The following is a 22223-nucleotide window of genomic DNA, read 5'->3' on the forward strand; positions in this document are numbered from 1 at the left end:
TTTTTTCTATAAAAAATGTTTAGGGGTACTCTCATTTTGACTCAAGAAAATCACTATTTTATAGTTCAAATCAGGGGAAATAAATATAGTAAATTGACAAAAGCACAGATTCACAAAATGTTTAGGGGTATGCATCCCCCCAGAAAAAAGGCACTGCGTATATATTTGATGTTGGTATTTGGGAGACTATTTTTTTACTGCTTGTTATAGCTTTGCTGCTTTTATATCAAATATAAAATGTGAGGTGGCTAGTTCCTCACAGTTACAGTTTAAATCCATCTGAATTAATTGCAACTGTTCCTCAATTAGAATGGGTATTTCCACTGCATGGCCACACGGTGGCACTCAAAGCTGAAAAAAATTAGAACAGTAAAAAGGGAAGTGGTTACTCAAAAGGAATGCAACTCCTGAGCTGCAAATTTAGGCCAGCCTTCCCCCAACCTAGTGTCCTTCAGATGTTTTGAACTACAACCCCGTCAGCATGGCCTATGGTCAGGAAAGATGGGAACTGTAGTCCAATAACATCTGGATGGCAATAAGTTCAGGAAGGCTGGTTTACATGCTTAGCTCAACTGCTGGGCAATCTATTTAAGCCCCTTCTTAAAACTCAAGAGCATTAAGGGGGGGGACACCTATCTACCTAATACAAGTTTGGCCTCCACAGCATTTCACATTAATCATTTTGTCACTAATCCAGAAAAAAAAACTAGCAGTAGCTCAGAATTTAATGAGGCCTTGCGCAGATATTAGGAGTCTAATCTTCCTGAATCCTTGTGATAAAGTCAAATACCATCTTCATTTCACAGATGGAAGAACAAGAGTCACTGAATTGATTTTTTTTTAAAAAAAAATCATAACAAAGCACATAGAGAGAATGTGTGGAAGAGTTAGCCTCTTTGTAGGCCTCACCTGAGACCATCCACTTCTGAGTCTTTCTGGCCTAAATGTGAGAAGAACCAGCCTACTGCCTCATTGCACTTTATACCATTTTATACTTTTACTGCCGTTTTACTTCTATTTTAATTATGTTATTAATCCTGAAGGTCACCCTGGGCATTTTTGTTGTGGTTACTTACTGTTTATTTAAAGGGTGAAGTTTGTTTTGCTATAAAATAATTGCATTAATATCCCAGTGGGAAGCAAGTATTGTGCTTCAAAGTGACCTTTGCTAGCAACACCTACATGATTTAAAGCTCTGAAATGCTCTCCGTAGGGAGGCCCGCCTAGCACTTATATTGATGTTCTTTCAACGCCAGGCCCTTTTGTTTTCTCACACTTCTTAACTTAAATAGTCTCAATCTGCTGTTATAGAATTGTTGCTCTTGTCCATCTTAAAACTTTTTCTTATTATTGTTGTTGTAAAATGCCCTGGGACTGTGCTGCAGGCTACAACCTTGGATGCTCACCCAAAGAAACTTTTCAGGAACGCCACATAAATGAGTGGAGCAAAGAAGCTGAAATAGAGGAAGGTGGTGGCATCAACACAGCTGTCAAGAAAGAAGAGAGAGACACAAGTCATTTGGAATCTGTTCCTGGCCATCCAGATGTTTTTGGACTACAGATTATTATTATTATTATTATTATTATTATTATTATTATCATTATCATTATTATTATTATTATATAATAATTATGTGTATTATATAATAAATATAATTATATAATAATTATTAAGATATTTTCTACACCGCTTAATATATATAGTCGTACCTTGGTTGTCAAATGGAATCCGTTCCAGAAGTCTGTTCGACTTCTGAAAACGTTCAACAACCAAGGAATAGTTTCCGATTGGCTGCAGGAGCTTCCTGCACTCAATTGGAAGCTGTGGAAGCCACGTTGGATGTTCGGCTTCCAAAAAATGTTTGCAAACCAAAACACTCACTTCAGGGTTTGCGGCATTTGGGAGCCAAAACAGACAAGTACCAAGGCGTTCAACAACCAAGGTGCAACTGTACCTATATTTACTCGAATGTAACGCGGACCTTTCTTGGCTAAATTACATGGAGAAATTAGATTTGATGGCGCCAGCAAATAGTTTGTTGGGTTTCATTTTGAAAATTGAGGTGCACGTTAAGATTCAATGGTGCATTAGATTCACACAAATACAGTGAATAATATCTCTAAGCAGTGTACAGAAAACTAAAAACAAATGTTACAAAAATGCACAATAAAATCATTAATGCAGACTTACTATTAAACATATATAGATATCAGTTCCTTCTCCTTCTGACACATCTCTTCACTCCACACCTCCCAGTCTCTTGGCTCTTACCCAGGACTCCCCCCCCCATCCTCTCTGGTTTTCACCCAGGGCCCAAACAAACTCACAAACCAACCCCAAAATCTCACAACAAAGAGGGTTCCTGGAACCTGCTGACAACACCCTCACTCCAGGGGCTCACCCAGACTTCCTTTTGCACTGCGTTTCTCAGCACAGGTCTGTGCTTTAAGGCATCATGTCCGAGTTCTTTTTCTTTTTGCCATTTTATGAGCCTTTTTTCTTGCCATCCTTTGGACCCCCCTGGGAAGTACTTTCCCCTGAAAACCTGATTTTCTGCCCAGCCTTGGCGCCAATGGATTAAGCTTCCTCAAGCTGCCCACAGCTGTATCCCCCATTCTTCACACACCCGGTTCCCAGATACAGCAGGTTTGGTCTGGTGAACATCCCAGGGGGTCCAAAGGCTGGCAAACAGGACACTCCGCCCATTTGCACTTCCTTCCTTGGTCTCTGCACACCTCTTCTCTTCCAGCTGCTTCCTCAGGCTGCCCGTGCAGCTGCGTCCCTTGGTGGGAAGGCACCAAGGTTGATAGAACTTCCTTCTTCTGTACAAGGACCCATAGTTATCATTCTCACAAGGGAACAGGGAAAGTTGGAATTTACTCACCACCAGTGGTGACTCCCACCAAGAAAAGCGGTTCCCTACCCCACCCCTAAAGCTGTTCCTCCCTGGAGTAGAAGGTCCAGCTTCACCAAGCAGAACGCTACTCTGAGCAACTGTGTCCTACTGACTCCTTTAAAAAGAAAAGCATCAAAAGCAGGGAAAGAGATGCAGGAAATAAGGCCTAAGAGTTGGACCAGAACGACAACCCCCAATTCACTAAGCAGAATGCACTCCCTCCCTGCTGCCTTCCCCACTGGAGAGGGGAGATGTCAGGAGATAGGCATTGAGTGGGTATTTCTCAAGGAGTAATGAGATCACCGAGTCTCAGGTGGACTATCCAGAAAGGCATCTGGAGGCAGATGTGGTACAATGGAGGGTGCAGTCGAGCTACAAATTCAGCAGCCATCAACAGCAATACCCCTTAACAAGTTTGCTTTGGTTCAAATGTGTTTGAAGCTCTTTGAACTTCCTTCTCAAAGGACTCGGTGATAGCACCAGGAAGAAGTTGAGCAGAGCTATCCAGCCACAGGGATACGTACCACAGTCCTTCTATGATACCTGCACAGAGCAGACCACTACCAATGCCCTGCACCAGGTTCAGCACAGCAAGAATCCCAGCATAGATATAGAAACTCTTCCTAGCTGAAAAAGAGAGGCAAAGACACTGGGGTCAAATGTAATCACAGGTACATCCAACACTACAAACGATATGGTGGAAAAGCCACTTTGGAGACCCAGAAAAAAACAGTATTACAGGGAGAAGAAAGATGCTCGAGAGCTACTTATTGCAGAACGGTCTCCAGCAATGGCCATTCCACCTATGCGTTATGTAACTTAAGCAAACCCTCCACTCTCCCTTCTTCCTAACAGGTGCCTATTACAGGGGTGGGGAACCTTTTTCAGGCTGAGGGCCAAATTTCCTTCCGCACAACTTTCCAGGTGCAGGCGGAACTAGAGGCAAAAGTGGGCAGAGTAGCTAATGTAAATCTCCCATAGGCCAGTTTCTAGACACACCGTCACATGTCCCTCTGTCCTCTATAAAGGCATTGTCAGAATTCAAGGGCACATTCCAGCCAGGCAAAAACAAGGAGGTGCAAAGCAGGGCTGGTGAAAGGTGTGGTTGGAGGGCGGACGTGGCCAGAGAAGAATCCTGAGGGCCATAGAGAGAAGCCTGGAGGGCCACATTTGGCCCCTAGGTGTGAGTTTCCCCACCCCAGTCACAAGCTGTTGAATTCACTCCCACTATACGTAGAGAGGGTCACCAACCTGGATGATTTTAAAAAGGGGACTGGACAAATTCATGGCTATCCATGGCTACGAGTCAGGAAGGCTACGTTGCAGGTCCACTCTTGGAGGCAGTATGCCTCTGAATGGGGAGAGAGGAGTTGCACTTGTGGCCTGCTTACAGGCTTCTCAAGGGCACCTGGCTGTTGACCATCAATCACTACCTCAATTGCTATGTGGGAATGAATTCCACAGCTTAACTATGCAAAGAAGGACTTTCTTTTGTCTGTCCTGAATTTTCCCAGTGGCTTGGGCTTTTAATGTCTGCGAGAGAAAATCATACTGGTTTGAAAGGGAGAGGCGAGTCACTTACAAGGCAGGGAAATACGATCTTTCAAGGGAGTTTTTGGAAGCATCACCACCATTGAATAAACCTGTTACGGAAGAAAGCAGCAGGTGAGTTGCAGGGCCAGAAGTTGCTGAGGGCGGGTGGTGGAAAACAGGAACAACCCTGGCTTTCATTTCTGTGTTTAGAAGGTGTCAGAAAGCACAATGAAATAAAGAGATTGAAAAATCACCAAGGAAGAACCACCAGTGTTTGAAACTCATGGTATTCATATCAAGCAAAACAGATATTTATCACACTTACCAGAAAGAAGAAACAGGAGCTTGCAAGCCAAAAGTGCCTTCCTCCATGACCATAGATATTGAAGTCTTCTGCAGAGAGCCTGGCATCAGGATAACTGATCTCCAGAGTTCCCTGAAAGATTGGTGGGGAACAGTACAAGGGGGTCGTCAGGGCATGAACTGCTTACAATGGTGCCTCTGTTTCCTGCATGAGAAGCTGAGGAAAAGGCACTCGGTCTCACTTGGAAGCCAGCCCTTTCCATCGTCACACAACAAGATCCCCTATCCAGTCCATAAATTGTGATTTAGCAGAGGATAACAAATTGCTCTAACTGCAGGAGGAAAGATGTGCCAGATGCTCTCGGGATTTAGCTCTAAGCCTGAGAATGGAGGCAGGTTACAAAAAAATGGCACCTTTCCTCCTCTCAAGGCCTCATGCCAACCTACTGGTGCTATCCCTATCCCTCCCCCACATGCTTAATACCTGACCTAAAACTTCTGCCAACTACCCTCTTGATCTACATTATTCGTCCCACATCTCAATGCACTACACTTCCAACAGTGGCCCGTTACATCCAAAGGCATAGCTGAGAGATCAGCAATTTTTACTGCCTCTTCTCCTCGAACTTTTCTACCTCAACTGACCATTATAAGAACTTGTAACTAAGAACTTGTACTTGAGTTTGCTTATTTCCTCATCCCTCCCAACCCATTTTTGTTTTGTGTTGTGCCTTTTCAGATTGTAAGTCTGAGGGAAGGGACTGTCTTCCAAGCTGCTCTAGGAGCCTTTTTTGCCTGAAGAGTGGAATTAAAACCAACCAACCAATGTGTAAATGAATACATAACAAAACTCACATGCAGTACCTATCAGTTCACTGCATCTGATTTTTTAAGAAGATGCCTGAGGAGTGGACAGTGACATTCCTGTTTAATACTGGGGTTTCCCAAAACAAAACAAGGCATAATGCTACCACTATAGAAAAGGAGAACATGCTTAAACTTAACAAATGCTGCACTGTTCAGAGTGAGTTACTACACTGAGCTGTTAAAAGTAACTCAGAACCTCTTGAGGAGCAGCTGAGGAAACAATTGAACTGAATTTGCCTTACTCTGTGCAACTGTCCTATTTCACCAACACTTACCTGGGTGACAGAGTAGGCCAATGACAGCACTGTGGTGATAGCCAATACCCGCTTAACACTGGATTTGCTCTCCAAACGACCTGAATGGGGTGGGAAACATACCAGGGGTCATTTCTTTGACAAGCAAAAATGGCTGGTCTTCTGTCAGGTGACTAAAGGCTAGAAATATACTTGCCTGCTGCTGAACAGCCTATGCATGCTGGGGAATGCCGTTAGGAGTTAACCAGCATAAAAGACCCACCATGCAACAGGCCATGTACATCTAAGCTTTTGCTGTAAACCTGACATTATTGGCGTCAGACCCAACACCCTGGGTGAAAATCTGATGCACTGACTCAAGACCTCATCTAGGGGTCTCGCCTATGTTCGAGGTCCTGCCTCATGCCTTTCCTGTCCAAGCTGTGACAGACTAACAAAGCCAGATTTCTTTTAGGAGAAAGGCAAAAGCTCTCGACTGAGGTTGCAATTGAGAGTAAAACTCGTGCCCTGAGAACTAGAAGCCACTTAATATGTTGCACCATAGGAAGGTGGGCTGGGAAGCTTAAAGAAAGAAATACCGGTAGTCCCAGTCTGAGAAACAGTGGCTGCGTTGCATGCAGAAGATTCTCAGTATATCCAGGGAGGACTAGGAGAGCATCATGAAGGAAGGGTAGGATTTTAGTAGAATAAAATATGGTGGAGAATTCATTTAATTATTTGTTTGTTTGTTTTAAAAGTCACGAAATGGGACACATGCACACAAAAATACAGAGGAGTTGTTTCCACTGCTGAGAGCTATTATTGAATAGATGCTTACAAACACCTGCTTCATGGGTGCTGGGAAAATAAATTACCTCCATCACAGAAAGGCTGCCTTGAGGAAATGCAACTGAATCCTATGCAACAAATGGGTAACAACTGCACCTTTAACACTGGAAACTGGGTTGGAAATGCCATTATTATTAATTATTATTATTATTATTATTATTATTATTATTATTATTATTATTATTTAATGTATCAATCGTCCTTTCTTCACTCAGACAAAAGTACCCTACTGTGTACACAGTGAAAGCAGATGGAGGGTGTAAATAAGGGGCCTACAATAAATGCAAGCTTTCGCCTCCAGCACACACATTACATGTATCTGACTGAAGTCCTTTTGTGCTTGGTAAGATTTGCTCTTTCCGACCGAAAGCAGGGCACGTTCACCACGCTCCAATGGTCTCGTCAAGGAAAAAGGTTAAGTGCACCAAGCAACACTAAGGAGGAATCCTTACCAAATGCAAGGCCCAGAATCACCATGCTCAGTTCAATAGCCAGAAGGAAGAATCTTGTGATTTCCCACAGGATCTAGAGAAGACAGTACATGCCACAAAATCAAGATCAAGGAGAAAACTGAATAGGTCCTAAAAGAAAAGCTTGTTCCTTCCATCCATGAAAATAAGATTTAAAAATACCATCCTAAAATCTCCCTCACTGGCTAATGCATGGTGTTCACTTGAATTTTCAGAATTAGTTGCATCACAGGCTACGAGTCTTACACAACTGTTTGCACGCAGGGGGCATAGCTGCCAAGTTATCCCCTTTTTTAAGGGATTTTCCCTTATGCTGAATAGGCTTCCTCACGAGAAAAGGGAAAACTTGGCAGCTATGGCAGGGGGTTTCTGACGCGCAGCGGTATTTATTTCAGCAGAGTTCTTTGTTTAAATAATGAAAGCTTTATTAAATCATTGTTCTTCATAAAATATACAGTAGTTTCAGAAACATAGACTCAGTTACAGAAACACAGAGGCAAAGATGTTCATGACTGTTAAGTTACACAGAACCGGAAGGAGAGACTCAAGCCTAGAATGGCAGTTGACAGTTACACTTTGGCAGTTGGGATTTGACAGTTACAGCCTGCCTTGCTGTCCCTGCTCCCATGTGTCTTTGTCACATGACAGTTTCATCCTTCAATTCCGTTCCAATCATCCTGTTTCCTCTGTTGTTCCAATCCAGAGCCCAACTGACCTCACTCCAAAACCATGCTGGCTTAAAGGGCTGTAGGTTACAACTACTGTCTGCCCCCCAGTTTGTCAATATTTATCCTTGGCACATCCTATCTCAAGTGTTCTGATTGGTCCAAATGCTTAGTGCTCTTTCGGACACCAAATCTAACCCAGATGCATAAAGTGTACTTAAGTGGCACAGGTAATGTCTCCTTGCAACCAAGTGCACAGCACTTGTAGGAACAATCCCCTGGCATAAGAAAGCACATGAAGCTCAACATCAAAAAAACCAAGATCATGGCCACTGGTCCCATCACCTCCTGGCAAATGGAAGGGGAAGAAATGGAGGCAGTGAGAGATTTTACTTTCTTGGGCTCCTTGATCACTGCAGATGGTGACAGCAGTCACGAAATTAAAAGACGCCTGCTTCTTGGGAGAAAAGCAATGACAAACCTAGACAGCATCTTAAAAAGCAGAGACATTGCCGACAAAGGTCCGTATAGTTAAAGCTATGGTTTTCCCAGTAGTGATGTATGGAAGTGAGAGCTGGACCATAAAGAAGGCTGATCGCCAAAGAATTGATGCTTTTGAATTATGGTGCTGGAGGAGACTCTTGAGAGTCCCATGGACTGCAAGAAGATCAAACCTATCCATTCTGAAGGAAATCAGCCCTGAGTGCTCCCTGGAAGGACAGATCGTGAAGCTGAGGCTCCAATACTTTGGCCACCTCATGAGAAGAGAAGAATCCTTGGAAAAGACCCTGATGTTGGGAAAGATTGAGGGCACTAGGAGAAGGGGACGACAGAGGACGAGATGGTTGGACATTGTTCTCGAAGCTACGAACATGAGTTTGACCAAACTGCGGGAGGCAGTGCAAGACAGGAGTGCCTGGCGTGCTATGGTCCATGGGGTCACGAAGAGTCGGACACGACTAAACGACTAAACAACAACAAGAAGAAGAAAGCACATGGGAGATAGGCCTCAAGTTACTTGTCAACAGCAAATGCTCATCTTGGCATCAAAACACCTAGTTAAGGGCCATCATTCTTGTGGCGATTGACTCTGCTGTTCTTGATTTGCCTAAATGAAGAGCCACATTGTTTTATACAAATCCTGAGACTGGCAGTCTCGATGTAAATGCAACCAAATAGAGCTTGCAAAAAAAGAAATAAATGCAAAACTGAAAAACAATTAGGCTATAAAGACATTTGTTGGAGTAGGATTAGAGACTAGAAAGGGATTTAGCATTGAGCCAAGCAAAGCATGGGAGGATGGCAAGGCCAAAAGTCAATACTGTTCAGAGAGTTAAAAGAGAACCAGACCCTCCAATCCACCAGACAGCCAGGTGCAAAATGGTGGTTCAGGTGAGGGTGGGGGGGAAGCAGCCATGGTACATTTAGATTGAAGGAACAGGATGTCTCTGAGCACATGCTCAGTCCAAGATTTTGTTCTCAATGACCGAATTGAGCTCACAGTCCTTTCACTCAAAACTCCACTTCTGGTTTTCCCCTCAAGATTTCTTTGCTTGAGCAGCCTAATTTTGAGGGTGAGGAGGGGAGAGATAGAAGAAGCCTTTTCCTTGTTGCTATTGTTGAACAATTGAGGAGTCAGAAACCCTTGCTGATCCACCACAAAACCCCAAAATATGGGGAGGAGTGCAGGGGGTTGCACAAGCAGACCTTGCTCCATGCACACGTACCCCAGTTAGCGGTACAATGAATTCCACCCATTATTGTAACTGATGACTAAATGGAGCTCAAATCTTTTTTGCATTCCTGCCCCAGAAAAGGTGAAGAAGGGGCCAAAGCCACGCTCGCCTCTGGTATCAAACCCACACTCACCTTGTCAGTAACCGTAGCGGCAGTGGAAGCGCTGACTGTCATGGAGACAACCGCTCGAGCAATCCCAACCACAGCTACCACAAACACCTAGAAGACAATGGCAATTGTTAAGATTTAAGGCAGAAAAGAAAATGTTTGATGGGCTTCAGGGATGGGAAACCAATCAACAAGGTCCCCCTTTAACATTTTATTTAGAATCATATAATCATAGAGTTGGAAGAGACCACAAGGGCCATCCAGTCCAACCCCCTGCCGAGCAGGAAACACCATCAAAGCATTCTTGACATATGCCTGTCAAGCCTCTGCTTAAAGACCTCCAAAGAAGGAGACTCCACCACACTCCTTGGTAGCAAATTCCACTGCCAAACAGCTCTTTCTTACTGCTCTTTGTTACAGAGGAATAGAAGAAAAAGAGGGGGAAATAGTTTCCCCTCTTTTTAAGGCTGAGAAGGAACAAGTTACTTCAGCCAGGTCACCTCAGCAAAGAAATGCTAGAGAATTTGCCATGCAAGGCCTACGTCAGAAATGGGGAGCCTGAGGCCCTCCAGATGTCACTGCACAGCCAGTGATCAGGGGAGATGTGAGTTGGAAGTCTGGCAACATCTGGACTAAAGGTTTTCAAGGCTTGAAATACTGATCCTTATTATCTCCTCCATTCTCCGATTTTAGTATCATAATCACTTCATATTCTATTGGTGCCTGCCTGGTGAAGGTAGAATTTTAAATAAACAGGCAGCCAACACCACAGGATATCAATTAAGGAGCCTCAGATCTGGGAAGGACGCCACAATTCACTTGCTGAAGCAGCGGCAGCGTGGGGTGGGGGTGGGGAACACAGTTAAAAATGCTTAAGGCAGGAAATCAGCTCAGAAGATTCTGAAATACAGTCCTTCAAAATCCTTGGCACAGGCACATTAGGGATACTGTACACAGTTTCCAGTTCCAGCAGGAAAAGATGCAAAACATGTCAATACACTAACTGGTTATCCTACCTCAAATGAAAGAGTTGTATTCCCTAGCTTTAGCATATTTTGTTTAAAATAAATGACCTGCAAGGAGCTACACCGATTTTTGCCAGCATTTGTTCAGCTCAGTGCTACATGCAATGTACAATGCTACAATCCTACCACTACTGGCCACAAAACTTGGCATTCTGAAACACTAAATTTCATTTAACAACAACACTTCAGCCCCTTCAGGAAATATTGGTTTTTGTTTTGTTTGAAGTGTGCCATATTCAGAAGCCTCCTTACAACTAATATTAAAAACACAAATATTCATTGTCTCCCTTTTCCAGAGGTCACACATATTCTAATCTGCTACATGCTGGGCTCTATACAGCTGACATACCGGTATATTAATCCCACTGACAGATGCTGTAAGGAGACTGGGACCAGAAGGCCAGAGTAAACAGGGCTTCAGATGCCACACTCAACAACACACCACACAATGATTTCAGCAAGACTGAACCAGGTTTTAGCACCACCTTGCAGATATCCTCTTAGCCTTTCGAGAAAAGTGAATGAGCATTTGCAGTACTGTATTTGTTTGTGGATGTCCTGTATTGTAGCAGCCCTCTGGGACAGTTCTCTGTATATCCTGTTACCACCCTCCTATGCTGCATCTGTAAAATATATCTACTTCCTCTCCAAGATAAAGCTCCTGAAATAACCAGTTTCTTTCCTGCCTTCGTAAATATTATTTAACTTGCTTCAGAGCTAAGCAGTGTTATTGCCACTGCACTTTGCACCAACCCCAATATGACAGGAGCCACCACTTACAAAAGAACAAAAAACAAACACTGATTCATTACATTATTCCCTCAAGCGTGCCCTGTGGGATGCAATGTACCCAGAATTGCTATTTGCATAGGGGAAGGCCTCAAATGTAAGAGGCACATGCAAACCTCAGCCTAACATTGTAGGACTTGTTACACTGCAGGCAGAAAGATTTATCCTCTGCTACTTCAAACATTTCAGCCCTCAGGGGAAGGGCACTGGTTTCTGTAAAAGCAACGACCATTGTACATGCTTTCAATATGTGTACGATCACATGTATCACCGCAACCCAGAAATGGCTGGAAAAGGGGGTGGGGCAGGGGTGGAATGGGGCAGGGTTATGCCCGCTCTGCTGACACACACAGGGGTCAGGAACATAACCCCCATGGAAAATGCTTGTTGCCTGTAGTTGTAAATGAGACCAGGGCAACATTCACACTATACTTTTGACAGTATAGGCACCAGGAGGACCAAACCCAGGCATGGGATAACAGAGTGTAGGCCTGAGAAACCAATGTCACTGTTTGGCTCTAAAGCAAAGAGTTTCTTGAGAGCAATGACTCTCTGCAGGAGAAGGGGCTCTTACAGCAGACTCACATGTCTGCAGCTGGTGCTGGACATGGTCTGGGAGCATATCAGGCTTCATTTGGAGTCTGTCAAGTTCACAGCTGTAACGTCCCCGAAGTCCTCATCCACCAACCTTGCTTGGCTTGTTCAGGTCAGCTGCCTTGGCCTCAAGGGAAAAAACTTGTTTCTGGAGAGCCAGGAACTCCCTGCACTGAGGCCATACCCATGTTATACATCTGACAATCATACATAACGTGTTTCTCCTAAAATAAGACGGTCCTCAAAAATAAGCCATGTCAGGCTTTTCATTAGTAGAATAAATCTAAGACATCCCCCGAAAATAAGCCGGGAGGGAGCAGGTCTGGCAAGGAAAGGAAGGCATTTAAGCGCCTTCGGAAGAGCCGGCAAGAGGCAACAGCGCGCTTGCTGGCGATCTTCTTCTTTTCATGCCACTCGCAGTGGCCGTCTCCAGCACCGCCGCTGTGCTTTGGGGCTTGCCGCGTGCCCACAGCCACCTCTGCAGCCCCAGGGATTACCGTCGCTGCAGCTGCGCTCCTGGGCGCTCTCGGCACTTCCCCCGCGGCCCACTCACTGTGTTTTGCGGGGGTGGGAGCTGCTTCGGGGAGCGCAGCGCAGCGGGAAGAGCCTGGTGAGAGGCAGCTGCGGCTGCAGGTGAAGCCCGGGATCTCTCACCAGGCTCTTCCCGCTGCGCTGCGCTCCCCGAAGCGGCTCCCATGCAGCCGCCTCTTGCCGGTTCCTCCGCCGCCGCTTCTCTCACAGCCGCCTCTGCGGCTGCTTCCTGCTCCCCGGCTCTCAACTGGTCCCGCGCGGTGCGCTGCTGCCGGCTCTCAACGGGTCGGGGCTCGGCGCAGCATGCTGTTGCCAGCTCCCGCTCGAAAAAATAAGACATCCCCCCCAAATAAGTCGTGGTGTGTTTTTTTGGAGGAAAAATAAATATAAGATGTGTCTTATTTTAGGAGAAACACGGTAGTCATACATCTGACAATGCAATACACACGAAAGCACAGGACATGACATCGTTGTTGTTTTTTAAAAAAACCCACAACCTCCAACTTCCTCTATTGCTGCCATGCTGCACTCTGCCCCCATCTCCTTCCTCCCAGCCTAAGAGTTAGCCCAGGCTAAGTCACACGTTGACAGAAATCATGGCACCACCATGTGCTGCCCAGGGCTGCTGCCACAATCCTCCCCCTCCTGGGAACACACAATTCCCTTCCTTCCTCACTCCTTTCAGAAGAAGCCCTTTTGCTCATGCCGTAACCAAGTGGGTACAAATGACAGCACAGTGGAGATTTTAAAAACAAGCAGTTTATTTTTATAAAAAATAAAAACACCCAACAACAACCCACAACGCACACGCACACTAGGCTGGAGGAGGCAATCTCCACAGAGATAATGATAGTCAGCAGGCTTAAAGCATAAGCAGACATTCTTCTCCTCACACACCTGCTTTTTCAGAACTCCTCACAACTATCTATCTATCTATCTAAAAATGTAGAATGTGTCCGTTAGTTCGGCTTGAATGATCTACAAAACCACTTGACCGACTGCGTTGAAATTTTGACACGTCACATGAGAATACGAGATTAATATGAGACAGTTTGCGCGTGGACAGATGGAACACCTGGGCCGCGTAAAACCCCAAAAACTCCATGTTTCAGAACACACAACTCACCCAAAAGTGCATGCTGGGAAATAGAACGGAGAAGCAGCGTCTCCATTGGCTGCAGACAATCGGTGACATCACAAAATTCCACGGGAACCAACTGAAAACAGGCCTTTTGCAGCAACAAGGCCCAGCACTGCCCAGGCGAATGAATAGGCTGCAGCATTGCCCAGATGGAAGAACTGACTAGGCCGCAGAGGATGAGCCCGGGGTGGGGTGGGGGGAGGAGTCAAAAGGGGGGCTCTGAGGGCCCATTTAACAGACTAAGCCAAAGTGGGACCTACAGGGGAGTTTGAAGGGGGACTCTGAGGGCCCATTTAACAGACTAAGTCACAACAATGTGTGGCAGGGCCAGCCAGTTGTTAATAAATGGCTTCAAGTCCCGCCCCCGCCCCCCGGAAGTAATTATGAAAATACAATGAAATTGCACAAGTAAATGTTTTTTTTAATTAAAAAAAAGTCTAACCACTGCTAAATCCTGACCTAGAGCCCTTCCTTTAACTCTGTCTCTAATCCTCTTTCAAATACATTTCTGTGGACAACTGCTGCATTGGGGGTGGGGGCTGGGCTGGGGGGTGGGCTGGGACTGCTGTCAGGCTTTAGAGGCAGCAGAGGCAGAAGCAGCAGCTACCTCTCACTCCACCCTAAGGAGAGGATTCATTTGAACACATTCCTGATTCTAAAACACAGCAATGCCCTTTAAATGGCGAGAGGTGTTTCTCTCAGGGTAGGATTTTTTTGGGGGGGAGTAGGCAAAAAGGGGGGGAATGCATTACAGTATTCTTCCTCACCCCACGAGCCCTCTCTTGAACAATGAGCAAGAAGGGCAGGAGGTGCTGGGAACTGGACAGAGCAAGAAGGCAGGTAAACAGGAGAAAGATTCAGATCACCCAGCCAGTTACATCAGCACATGTGTCTAGCAACACCTGGAGGGCCACAGGTTGCCTATTCCTGTTCCATAATTGCAGCTTGTAGTGTGGAAGCACCCCTGATGCACAGATTTTTCCCGGGGTGTCATCAGTGACCCTGCCGCTAGGTTCGTGCGCTTAAGGGAGGCAAGACCACGTGGGCCAATTTGCCACTGGCCTGCTTTTAAAAAAACTAAAACAGAAAGACCTGTACTCACCAGTATGTAAAAGGTGGTGAAGATGGGACTGGAGGTGGCATGGATTTTGGCCTTGGCAGAGGGCAGCTTCCAGAGGAGAAACGCAAAGAAAAGCACATTGGGAACCAGCAGCAGAAGGTCCCAGTAACGGACCCTAGAAATATGGCACAAAAGGCAAAACAGTTTTTAAAATGCAGGAAGTGGAGGAAGGAGGAGAAGAGGAAGAGGAAAAAGAAGAATAAGAAGAAGGAGAGCAAAAGCCACGCATGCCTACACAAAACAGCATCTCACCTGGATGTCCCAATGTCTTCATACAACAACAACAAGCATTTGTGTGGCACAGTAATGTTGACGTCAGCCCGTGCAGTTGTCAGGGGTGCAGAAGTTACATTATCCAACGGCGCCACTAATGTGGTAGAAGGTGGGTAGGTGGCATTGTCATACGTGGAGAACCTCACTAGAGGTGTCACTATAGAAGACATCCTGCCACAGCTCTGGGGGGGAAGAAAGTGAGAGAAAGGGGCAGCAGCATCATTAGGGAATGGATACACACACATCAAAAGGCAAACTAGACAGAGAGGAAGGTGAAAGGACTGACATCTGTGGTAAAAGTGTTTGCCAGGGGAAGGGGAGGTGTTCCAGTCCATAGTTGTAACACCCAACATTCACATTATTTTACTTTGGCTTTTCTAATAAAGTTTACATGGTACTAAATAATTATTGTGTATAATAGTGCACTCTCTCTTTAAGACAGAATACATTTGCACAATGTTTTGTAATAAACAATACATTGCTTGTATATTCTTAAGACAAGTTTCATCCGTTTTAATAAAGCACCAAAAATCATGATTATGCCTTTACAGATGTCACGCCAATTTAAATATATTTCATTCATTAATGGGAAAATACATTTCCTTTGCCCAGAAATGATAGTATTTTACTTAATGCGTATGATTATAACCGTACTCTCTTAAATTATGAAGGGGAAAAGGCTCCCATTCAAAATCTTGGTAGCAAGTAACCTAAACAATGGAGAATCATTACCTCACATAATCTACTGGCCATAATTTTGCTCTTTCCAGGCTGTAAATATTTAACATACTGACAATGTGTAGGCCACACTTAAACCTATAGGCACATGTAATACTATTTTTTCTCTATGTAGAAAGGGCTGTAGCTCAGGGACAGACAGCATGCTTGGCATGCTGATTGTCCCAGGTTCAGTCCCCGACATCTCCAGTTAGCGCAGGGAAATATTTCCGCCTGAAACCCTGGAGAACCACTCCAATCAGCGTTCGCCAACCTCATGTCAATGTTTTGGACTACAACTCCCATCAGTCAACCTGGTGTCAACAACAACTCTGAGCTAGGTGGGCCAGTGGCTTGACACAGCACCCTTAGTTCAGACATACATATCACAGCTTTGTGGCAAGTGTGTGTGTGAATACACACACAAAAATATACACATATACACATATAAAGGGACCCAGGTGGCGCTGTGGTTAAACCACTGAGCCTAGGGCTTGCTGATCAGAAGGTCGGCGGTTCGAATCCCTGTGACGGGGTGAGCTCCCGTTGCTTGGTCCCAGCTCCTGCCAACCTAGCAGTTCGAAAGCATGTCAAAATGCAAGTAAATAAATAGGAACCGCTACAGCGGGAAGATAAACGGTGTTTCCATGTGCTGCTCTGGTTTGCCAGAAGCGGCTTTGTCATGCTGGCCACATGACCTGGAAGCTGTACGCCGGCTCCCTCGGCCAATAATGCGAGATGAGCGCGCAACCCCAGAGTCGGTCACGACTGGACCTAATGGTCAGGGGCCCCTTTACCTTTACCTTACACATATACATACACACACACACACAGTATTTTTTTTCTAAAAATATATTTAGCGGTACTCTTATTTTCCTACTCATATTGAAATACTGCCCCTCAATGAGGCCAAACTTAGATTCACAAAATGTTTAGGGGTATGCATACCCCTGACCCCCAGAAAGAAGCACTGTACAGTGGTACCTTGGTTTGCGAACGCAATCCGTTCTGTGGAGGCGGTTGCTCCCCAAATTAGTCGCTCGCCGAAGGCACGCTTCTGCACGTGTGCGAAGCGCCGATAGAGCGCTTCTGCACACACACACACGCTGTGCAGATTGCTTCTGCACCTCCGAGCGCTGCGGAACCCGGATGTAAACACTTCCGGGTCTGCGGTGGTCAGAAACTGAAGCGGTCGCAAACCGAGGTTTGACTGTATATATATATGAGTGTGTGTGTGTGCGCGCGCGCAGGTGTGTGTATGATTTATCCTGGCTTGTTCCAAATCCAGGGGCCAGTTCCCTGGTTTGGACAAAACAGGAAACTATGGTCAATTTCTGAGACTTCCTGACTTCCCCCAATGCACCAAAAAGGGAAGAGGTGCACAAAGAAGAATTGCACAAACACCAAGTCTCGTGGTGACATAACATATTGCAGGCTAGGCTTCTACCAGCAACAGTAATCTCTCTCTCCTCCCTGTCAACCATCTTTCTTAAAATAAAAATGAAGGCTTGAATTAAGTTCTATAAAATTCGAAGCTAGCTTAGAGCTTTTTGATGTTTTGATAGATCCTAATGAAAGGTATTATACCATACACACACCTAGCTCAATAAGTTGCTTGTGTTCTCTTCATACATCCTTCAGCAGTATTTCCAAGGTATCTCCTTTATTCTACACAACCAATACATCCTTTGCCCTCCAAATGACACATGCACTTTAATCAAAACAAATGAGAGCCTCCACAGCTAGCTTCCAGGAACCTAGCTGGAAATAAATGCAATCTGCTCTATAAACTCTTGTCCCATCTCAGTTCATAGGTGCTGTATATTTCAAACAACGCACTGGAACCGCTTTTCAAATTGCAGCACTCTGCAAATGCTCAGTCCGTTCTCACAGTTGTACTTCACATGCTCCACAGCTAAGCCCTGGCCCACAAATCAGATTCCATATCCACCATCTGACAAAAACTGGGTCCTGGAGAGTTTACAAAAATTCAAAAACTAATCTAATCCTCGCCGAGTCTATTAGAATTTGAGTCTCGGAATGCTGGGAAATATTTCGTTCTCTATACTTCCATAGTTAGGAGGTTAGGAGAACACTTCCCTTTACAGAGCTTAATTTAAATGACACAGTTAAAAGAAACAAACAAACAAAAAATTCCTTCCAGTAGCACCTTAGAGACCAACTAAGTTTGTCATTGGTATGAGCTTTCGTGTGCATGCACACTTCTTCAGATACACTGAAACAGAGTTAACTGAAAAACTTATTCTGAGAACCACAACAAATCTTTGTTTTAAGAGACTGCTTTTTTCACTAACCTATCAGCACTCTCCAAATAAACAGAGAGGGAACAAGAAGGAGGCCTTTTATCTAGCCAAGACATTCTTGCCCCACCCTCTCATATTTACTTTCTCATTTTTTACCCAAGGACAAGCTTGTGAGAGTAGGGTTTTCAACAGCACTACAATAAAACATCTGTTCAGTTCATTTATGCCTCTAGAACCTTAAATTTGGGTCAAGATTTTATGGGCTGTAAAAAGAAGCGACAATGGACAAGCAGTGAGTTTCATCTTCCACCCTAACATTACCACAGCAGTGACCTTTAACTGGACTCACTTCACAACTTCTCTTAGCCCTGTTGTTACTACTGTAACTGCATTGCCTCCCAAGCACATACAGGGACAGCAAATATATGTATGAAAAGGTACCAGTAGAAGCTGTTAGGCTGCTGAAAGTCTTAAGCTTCTTGTTCTTCTTTTTGTAAACAGCACAGAACTAGAACTCAAGGGATCCAATTCAGCTGTTGATAATAGGAACATACACAGTACTCAGAAGTCATATTGGGAGCAGTGGTGTTTTACTCCATAATACATGCGTTTAGGATTGTAGCCTTAAAGACTAGTTATGATATACATTTTTAGAAGTATTGTAGTATTTAGGCACTTTAAGACTGATTGTAAGCACACTTGCTCAGTCAGAACTCAATTCTAGCAGAGCCAACAGGGTACTGATTTCAAAGTACAGTATATGCATTTAAGAACTGGATCAGTGTGCATATTCTATTGTCCATCAGTGAAATCAGGCAGGCACCAACATTATGCACAGTGCAAAATCTCATTCTGAATATACCAGGTCACATTCTCCAGCTGCAAAATCCACAAAGCAAAATGCAGCGTGCATAGCTCTCATGCTTGTCACATACGCGTGTTGGCAAACAACTTGTCATGCCTTAAAGCCTCAGCTTTATCTCCTCTGAGAGACACATGCCAAGCACCCTGAGCAATAACTTCCCTAGAGGATTTGCCTTAATAATTATGAATACCTTTAGCTTGATTACAATGAAACCAGCACCATGAAACACTCACAGTCAACAGTCAACAACTTAATCATGGCATATGTCATGTTACGAGCTCTCTCTCTCTCTCTCTCTAACAGAGGTGTCATTACCACTGAACTTCCTGTCACACAGGACACTGGTAAGCGAGCTTTAAACCAGCCAGAATAACAACATTTCATCTGGACTGGTCAGAGTTGACCCTACCATTAGAAGCCCAGTATCCTACCACTTTAAGCAAGCATGGCTCCCCCCCCCAATAATGATAATAATAATAATCCTGGGAGCTGTAGTTTGTTAAGAGTGTTGTGAGTCATTACGAGACCCCTATTTTCCTCACACAGAACTACAATTATCAGAGTAGTTTAGCAGTCAATTCCTCTTCCTATGGAACTCTGAGAATTACCGCATAGCTCTGTGAAGGGAAGTGTTCTCCTAACCACTCTTGGCACCCTTAACTACAGTTCCTAGGATTCTTTGGAACTTAAGCACTGACTGTTTAAAGTGGTATGATATTGTTTTAATTGTATAGTGCAAACGGGGTCAGAGTGAGACAGACATCTCGGAGGGCAAATGCTTGGTGACAGGGAATGGCAGCAAAGCATTTGGAGGACAGAGCTGTGTACACTATGCAGCCTACCCTGCACCCTCGAAGCCAGCCTGCAGCCCTCAGGTGTAGAGCAGGATGTTGTTACATCAACAATTTTGGAGTACGATTCAACTGTCAGTACACTGGAATGTAGAAAGTGGAGTATTATGTTGTACGGTTACACCCAAGATGAGCAGGTAATAAAATTCTTTATTTTGCAAAGGTTGAGTTGTGGAATTTATTGCTGGGATGACATTGTGCATAATTTGACATTGCTGCTCCATATTATATACTGTGTATTATTACTATGCATTGCTTATTATTATGAATTGCATTTATATACATTTAAATTTTTTGCAGGGGTATTATGCTATGTATTGATATGTACTGTATTCTTTTTTATGCTCTATGCTGAAAACTGCCCTGTGGTCCTTGACAAAGTGCATTACAGTATATAAATTTTAATCATTGTCATCACATTACCCTGCTCTTCAGGAAGCAACATGTCTTGGGTCAATCTCAGTTCAGTCTCTCAAATCACCTCTGCACACTTCGTAGCTACAAATTCAGTCTTGGTTATGAGATCCTGTGTCTAGTACAGAGCCGATAAGAAAAGGCCCAGAAAGCACTCATTTCCTTGGAAATTCAAGACTGTGTCCCAAGAAACAGGAAGAGTGGAGAAAATGCGTATGTGCACAAATGTGACAGAGAAAAAGTGTGTCATTTCACCAACAGATCATTCACAATGATACCAATATGCAGCAGGAGTTGAAAGTAGGAACACATCGGTTCAAAAGCTAAGGGCACCTTTGGATTTGTGACTGACAGTCCTTGCAATGTCAGAGGTCTGAACAGCTGGGTTACTTATAGATTTTAAGCACACAGTCTATATCATCTTAGCTCATCATGCTAACAACGGTCTCCGTTATTTATTAAAACAACGGTCTCTCTGCATGCACTCACACACCACCAAACTTTCCGAAAGGCTCACTACTGAAATACACAGGCATGGTGCTCAGTGGTTATATCGTTAACACTTGATTATTAGGTGTTTATACCAAAACCCCAGTTAACAGAAATCCCATGAAGAGCACAATCAGGATTTACTATATACACAAGCTACCAGAAGTTACCAGTTATAAAACAGTTGAGTATGGACACAAATCGGTAGTCACAGAGGGCGATGGGAGTTTTCTAATAGGGAATAGGCACCAAGCAAACAAGCTCGGAGGGTGCTGGAAACGGCAGTCATCCCCTTTATGTCCGAGGCCCACGCCTGACAGTAAAGGGGCCTTGGGCTGAGTGGTGGAAACAAACCCTCCGTGCCGTCACCCTATTTAAGGAAAGAGGGCAAGCGCGCACCCCGATACCATGAGGAAAAGGAAACTACCATATGGGTCAAAACCAACGACAGGGGAAACGATACAGTATAAGGAGGAAGAGGAGAGCTGAAGCCTGAAGAACGATCCTGCGACTGAATGTTTTAAGAGGCAAACAAACCTCTGCCGATCCCATTCCATTAGTTCGTGGAAAACGGGGGGTGGGGTGGAGGATGCATTTAAGGGATTCCATATCTGACACAGAAGTGGAGCTGCGTGCCAGGGAATCGTGGCTACTAGATCGAGGGGAGGGGAAGACACGGCATCTTAAAACGGGGCAGCAGAAAAAGGAGCCGCGACGCTTCGCTTTTCCGTGCCAGGAAAACAGCAATCGGAGACTCACGCCAATGGAGCCTGGCCATCACTACACGGGGAATAAATAATAACCGTGCACGGGTGATCCCCGCTCCCCCATATGGGACCACCGGGGTACTCTTCGGAAGGTGGTGGGGGAGATTCCTCCTACCTTCTCTGTCTCCTTCTCTTCCCCCTTCTCTCCAGCCGGAGGAGAAGCCGTTCGCTGCCCGCAGCCTCCTGTTTACACCCGCCCGCTGGCAGAGGGAGGAAGAGGAGGAGGAGGCTTCTCCCGCTTTCCCTCGCGCCGGTGGCTCATTCCCGGGACTTCGGCCCGGCCATCCCCGAAGCCACCGAGATCCTGTCCCAGGTCCAAAAAGGGGGAGGAGGGTGCCTGCGTGTAGAGGGCGGGGGGAGGGCCGTCGCTAGCGCACCGTGCGAAGCTACAGCCGCAAAACGCCCAACCCGTCACTTCCCCGCGCTCTGCGGCGTCGCGGGGGGCCTTGTAGCCCGCCCGGATTTAGCAGTCTCTTCCAACCGAAGGGGCGAAGGCGAACAGTTCCCTGCGGAAGAGGAAAAGGCAAATAAACTCTTCGGCCGTCACTTAGTGAGGGAGAATTGAGCGTCGTTCCCTAAGCCTCATGGCCTTCAGCCAATCGCGAAGCGCCTAAGTAAAGAAGCCGTACTCAAAAGCGAAACAAAAGCACCGAAGGAGCCAATGAGCAAAGTGGTGGGGCGGGGTCAGAGGGCAGGACGCGAAAGGTCTTAAAGGAGCGTT

The 22223-nt window shown here is 45.2% G+C and overlaps 1 protein-coding gene across 1 annotated transcript in view; it reads right to left on the minus strand.

Moving 5' to 3' along the window:
• TPRA1 (transmembrane protein adipocyte associated 1) overlaps positions 1–22062 on the minus strand; it is a 29861-nt gene extending 7799 nt beyond the window's left edge. The window contains exons 1-10 of the mRNA XM_035106471.2: positions 21618–22062; positions 15115–15317; positions 14845–14977; positions 9687–9773; positions 7135–7207; positions 5876–5955; positions 4756–4866; positions 4480–4540; positions 3422–3524; positions 1407–1487 (exon numbers count right to left, since the gene is read on the minus strand). Coding sequence (XP_034962362.2) covers positions 1407–1487; positions 3422–3524; positions 4480–4540; positions 4756–4866; positions 5876–5955; positions 7135–7207; positions 9687–9773; positions 14845–14977; positions 15115–15305 — 920 coding nt within the window. The 5' untranslated portion in view covers positions 15306–15317; positions 21618–22062. The remainder of the gene's footprint in view (positions 1–1406; positions 1488–3421; positions 3525–4479; positions 4541–4755; positions 4867–5875; positions 5956–7134; positions 7208–9686; positions 9774–14844; positions 14978–15114; positions 15318–21617) is intronic.
• Positions 22063–22223: the final 161 nt, after the last annotated feature.

This window comes from Zootoca vivipara, chromosome 2, assembly GCF_963506605.1.
Source record: "Zootoca vivipara chromosome 2, rZooViv1.1, whole genome shotgun sequence".
NCBI lineage: Eukaryota > Metazoa > Chordata > Lepidosauria > Squamata > Lacertidae > Zootoca > Zootoca vivipara.